The sequence below is a fragment of the Equus przewalskii genome, chromosome 3 (assembly GCF_037783145.1).
Source record: "Equus przewalskii isolate Varuska chromosome 3, EquPr2, whole genome shotgun sequence".
In the NCBI taxonomy this organism is placed as follows: Eukaryota; Metazoa; Chordata; class Mammalia; order Perissodactyla; family Equidae; genus Equus; species Equus przewalskii.
Window position 1 is genome coordinate 53,703,494 of NC_091833.1, and position 6,000 is coordinate 53,709,493.

Below are 6,000 nucleotides of genomic sequence, written 5' to 3' on the forward strand. Positions count from 1 at the left end.
CAGATACTTTTCTCTATTTGGGCTCTGACCCTTTTTGAAGTGGATATTTTTAGCATATTTTTGTCCAATGCTGATAAGGGAAGAGCTTTTCCGAAGTAATTGAATAATAGTTGTGGAGTTAGACGTGTCTTCAGAGACCATTCTAGTCTAACCTTCGGTGGGTATCTAAGGCCATTCTGCTCTTTTCGTCTCCTCCTCTGTCAGAGCTCGCGGCCTTTCCTGGCGACTGTTCTCTCACAGGACAGAGTGAGCCTCTCTGTGCCTTTTGTCGGCTGCGCTCAGATCTATTCTCTAGAGCAGAGCCTGGAAACTATGCCTCACGCCTGTGGACAAGCGGGTTTAGAGGATTTCTTTTTTTTCTCTTTTTCTGGTAGGGGAGGTTGGCATGCCGTCTGGGTTAATTTTTAGTTTTAATTAGTTATTTAAAAATTGACAGCTACTAAAATATCTGCATTTCTTGCTTTTCTGTAAAAATGGATACTCTGTCAACTCCGGCCTTGTTTTCCCGCTTGGATGGAGTTGAATTGGGGTCGTGTACTTTAGACAGGTCATCAGCTTTTTAGTTCCCCTTAGTCCCCACGTGGCCCTGGTGTCTCATGCCTGACCTCCTGCACTTGCCTGTGGAACTCCCTTGTCCTTTGTGGGAATTCGAGCTTGCTCCCCTTAATCTGGAGCAGTGCTGAATACCCCATTGTCTCCAAAAGGACTCTCAGATATTTAAAGGACAGTTGGATTCTCTTCTCTCGAGGCTAATTATGCTCCATTTCTTCAACGAGTCTTCTCTTAGCTGTATTTATCACACCCTGTTGCGTTTTGATCACACATTTCATGCTTTATAATTGGTGAAACTATAGAGAATGTTTTATGAGTATATATTACTTATACTTTTCTCTCTTTAAAATGTTGCAAAATTATCCCGGATAAGTTTGATGAGTGCATAGTGTGCACGCTTGCTCATATTAACGACCTCAGAGGGTTGAACAATGATCCCCTTTTAAAACTTAATTTTTACTTGAACAACTTGGGTAGTGCCTATAGAAAGTCCTGCATAGTAAGTATTTAATAAATATTTGAGCGAATATATTTTTAGTATAAAAGCAGTATTTTATACTTATCCCAGATAAATTTTGCCCAGCATCCCCACTTCTGCCCAATCTGTTGCTTGCTAATTCCTTCCAGCTCTATTTCATCTGAAATTTGACAAGCATGTCTTTGATTTCCTATTATCACGTTACTGACTTCAAAATATGAAACAAGATACTACCCTCAAATAAAGACCTACCCTCCTTGCCCAGCCTGCTGTGGAGATAATCGGCAAGCCCTAAGCTTACACTCAGTGCAATGATAGCATCCTTTAGCTATATTTATAGCTGATTAAACAATATAGCCAGATGGTAGTAGGTATTATCTTGCACATGTTTCATCATCTTAACCCACAGCACTATTAATTTATAATGATCAGATTTACTTTAAACTGTGTGGCCTCTCCTAAAGCATTTCTGAATTTTTTGGGGGTACCCTTGTAAATGGTTCTCAATTTCATGCAGAACAGCCCTTACTACTGTCACATAGAGATGTTTTCAAGGGCTATATTTTTGTGTGTGGTTTCCTGATGATGGTCACCGCATTTCCTCCTCACCCCATCTGCACACTAATGTGATGTAGGCGCTGAAACAAAACTCAAGTGCCTGTGAACTGCATGTAACTGCAATGTGGGCTTGTTAGCCTCTGGCTCCATCATGGTCATCTCGTTAAATCTTTAGGTACAGAACCCAGAGCTGGGCATCTAACCAAGGTTAAATGGAAACCAGTCTTTCTGTTTACTGATGCTTAATGAGGGTAGAGTGTGAGAGATCTTTAAAAATGAAAACTTTAGGGGCCAGCCCTGTGGCCAGGTGGTTAAGTTCGCACGCTCTGCTTTGGCGGCCCAGGGTTTGGATCCTGGGCGTGGACCTAGCACTGCTTATCACACCATGCTGAGGTGGCGTCCCACATGCCACAACTAGAAGGACCCACAACTGAAAAATATATACAACTATGTACTGGAGGGGGCTTTGGCGAGAAGGAAAAATATCTTTAAAAAAAATGAAAACTTTATAATAATGCTAAATTAGAAACAACCAAATGTGTAACATTAGACAATTAAGTAAATAAACTAATGTGCTTTTGCAATGGAATCCTTTGCAGCCATTAAAGTGATGTCGTGGATGAATGTTTAATGGTGTAAGCAAAGGTTAGGATGTGTTAAGGGAGAAAAATTAAGTTTTAAGAGACTATGTATTGTATGCTCATTTTTGTTTAAATGAAAATATGTGTGTACATGCAGACATAGAAAAGAGATGAATATATATCAAAATGTTAAAAATGGTTATGATGAGTTAACAGGTTACTTTTGTTATATTTATTTATCTGAATAATAATGATGATGATAGATAATACTTTTACATGCTTACTATATACAGGGTACTGTTTTAAGCGTTCTCCATATATTATATGAATTACATATATGACATACATTTAACTGATATTAACTAATCTTCTAAATTTTCAACAATAAAAAACTTTTTCACACTATGAAAATTTTATAACATAAAAAGTATTTGGGAAAAAGATAATAGAGATATAAGCATCGTTTGGAATTATGGAAGTAACTATCAGTAGAACTAAAGGCAGACTAAAGCTCTTCTTTATAAGCTCTTGTTTGCATCAGATTTATTGCTGTGAGCATGTATTAATGTGATTTAAATAATAATAAATATGCATAAGAAATAACACTTGTCCTTATATTTTCCCCCCCATTTTTTGGCTCAGTTTTGAATTAGAATCCCAACAGTGAAATGCAAAGAAAACATAAATTTTTTGGAATCTGTGGTTTAGCCTAACAAAATCGTTTTCATTTCACCACAGCAATATAGTTTCAACCAAAATATCTCAACGACATAAGAAAATGAATGCACACCTCCCAGGGGAAAGGGCATTAGAGGGTTTACGGACCTCTACATAGTTACAAGCGGGAAATTTCATTGACTGTCATTTTTTATGTGAAATTTACATTCCATTCTATATCTCTATTTGCTTTTTATACAAATGTTTTCAATTATTTGCCATCAGATAAAATTGCCACAATCCAGAAGTTATGTCATATTTACCCTTTTTAGTCCTCCGTCATGTTGCGTGGTATGAGTTACGTGTCTTCCATTTTCTGTGATGGGCCAGATAGTAAATATTTCAGGCTTTACAGGCCAGATGGTCTCTGTCCCAACTACTCAACTCTACCGGGTAGCTTAAAGATCATCTAGGTCAAATACCTAACTGACTTGGTGTTGAAATACAAGTTATATAATACAGGCTGCCGCAAAAATTTTTTTCGTCTTAAAAGGATCTCCCGACTTTTGCAGAGTAGGTGGAGCACACACAACTTGGCTAACGTGGATGTATCTTTCCCCTTTGCAGATCTGTCCAACTCAACGGTGAAACTCTGAAGATGGTGGATGACCAAACCTTGCCCGCTTTGACAGAGAAACCTCTCCGCCCAGGAAGTTCACTGGGCTTACCGGCTTTCTCATATGGGTTTTTTGTGATCAGAAATGCCAAAGTTGCTGCTTGCATCTGAAAAGAAAGGGATACGCTAGCCTGGAGATTGCCTTTTTCAAGCGTATTGATAAGAGCAAAGCAAAACTCAAGCTATAGGAAAGCAAGCAGATGCATTACAAATGACTAGTGGGAGCTTTAGAGACTTTAGGGACATTCAGTGCTGGATTCAGCACAGGGTTTCGTTCTCTCTAAGTAGACCGCTGCTAATAAGAAGACCTTGTGTCAAACACTGTGCTTAGTACTTTGCATGTACTATTCTTATTTAAGGTTGTTAAAAATGTATGTGAATGCTTCCAGTACAGCCAGGAGGCAAGTAAGTGAAGGATATATTATTAGTTTTAACAAAGTGTTTAGTTGTTTTTATTTTTATCTCTTTTTTTTTTTTTTTTTTTGAGGAAGATTAGTCCTGAGCTAACTACTGTCAGTCCTCCTCTTTTTTACTGAGGAAAACTGGCCCTGAGCTAACATCGTGCCCATCTTCCTCTACTTTATGTGTGGGACGCCTACCACACATGGCATGCCAAACGGTGCCATGTCCACACCCGGGATCCAAACCGGCGAACCCCGGGCCGCTGAGAAGCAGAACATGTGAACTTAACCGCTGCGCCACCGGGCCGGCCCCTGTTTTTATTTTTAAAAACCACGATGTAGAAGATTGTCAGATTCTTTACTCTATACACTGTTTCTACGGGCTCCCATCAGAAACAGTTTACTGCCCCCACCTTCAATTGTCTGTAAGAGAGAGACAATCTCTTTGCTCCTTAACAGAGAACTAGATTCAGCTGCTGCCTCTCTTTGCTCTGTTCTGTTTGTCTTTGTCAGCAATACTGTGTGAGAGGACAGATAGTCAGATGTGATAGTACAAAAAAAGATTAATTCAGAGGAAAGGGATGATGTAAATTTCAAATGAAATGAAAAGATGAGTGTAAGTGAAACTTATTTACCAAGAGGAGAAAATTGAATTCAATACATTATCACCGTCTGTTAACGTTTACTTTTAATCTACCTTTAGTTCTTGTTTTAGTTGGGAAGCTTTTGGCTGCAAGGAACAGAAAACCTTGATTCAAATGGCTTAAACAATAAGAACATTTATAGTCCCACATAACAAGAAGTTCAAGTAGGGCCGACTCCACGGCTCAGTATGTCACCAAGGAGCCAGGTTCATCCCATCTCTCTGCTCTGTCAGCTTTAGTGTTGGCTTCGTTCTTCACCTGTTGGTATGATGGCTGGAGCCGTTCCAAGGACCCACTCAGACCTGGCAGCAGCAAGGGAAAGAAGATGAGCAACTTTTTCTGTCTCCTTCATGGCCTTGAAGAACCCTTTCCCAGAGGTTCTCTCAGCAAAACTGTCCTGTTTCTCCTCATGTCTATGGTCGGAAAGGGGTCTCATGGCCGTGCTCCCCGATCACTGCCAACATCAATGAGATTCCTATAATTATCTCCTAGTGACCTTTGGAACAGAGAGGGTGTTGGGAAGTCTATGGCACTGACCACTCCAGTTCTGTGTTTTTTATCAGTGATAAATGATAGAATACATTATTTTCTCCTATATGTTAATTTTTAGAAATATAATCCTCTTTATATTTGTGCCTGCTACAAATATTGTCTCAATTAAATTTAAGTACATTTATAAGGAACTAAAGCTGGAACTTAAAGTTTGGATGCTTCAATACCCTTAAATTTTATATGTAAGTGATTTTTATATTTCCACATTTGAAATAAAGTAGTTTTTATAACCACAGTACAGCATGATTATTTTTTTAATAAAGCTTAAACCTACAGATCGCTACATTTGGAAGCCTTGTTTTCCTTCCCTGCTTTGTTTATATCTCCTACTTTTATTTGTCTCTTTTATATTGTCTACTTTCAGTCTCTCCAACACCAGAAGAGTTGACCCTGCAGAAAAGAGGTCATCAGGCACAAATATGATTTCTTACCTCATGTAGATTCAATCATGATCAGGGTTCTGTCCTGTCTATTCTTCTCTTCCCTGTCCCCTCTGCCACTTAATAAATCAAGGCCTAATTTCTAACTTGTATAATAATAATAATCTCCTAATCATTCTCCCTGACCTTGCTTAAAATTCTTAAATGGCTCCCTATTTCCTATAGGCACACAGGTCCTCCATAACCTGCCACCTGCCTATTTCTTCAGCCTCAACTCTTGTCATTCTCCCTATGAATTCTGTTCTCCAGACCACACATTGGTTGAGAAGTATGAACATGCAGACTTCTTTAATTTTAATTCTAATCTTTCAATTTTTTTCCCCCGCGGAAGATTAGCCCTGAGCTAACTGCTGCCAATCCTCCTCTTTTTGCTGAGGAAGACTGGCCCTGAGCTAACATCCATGTCCATCTTCCTCTACTTTATATGCGGGGCACCTACCACAGCATGGCTTAACAAGCGG

General features: G+C 39.1%; 1 protein-coding gene across 1 annotated transcript in view; it reads left to right on the top strand.

Moving 5' to 3' along the window:
* The window catches only part of HPSE (heparanase), a 35,551-nt gene extending 30,217 nt beyond the window's left edge, over nt 1-5,334 (top strand). The window contains exon 12 of the mRNA XM_008517195.2: nt 3,454-5,334. Coding sequence (XP_008515417.2) covers nt 3,454-3,613 — 160 coding nt within the window. The 3' untranslated portion in view covers nt 3,614-5,334. The remainder of the gene's footprint in view (nt 1-3,453) is intronic.
* Nucleotides 5,335-6,000: the final 666 nt, after the last annotated feature.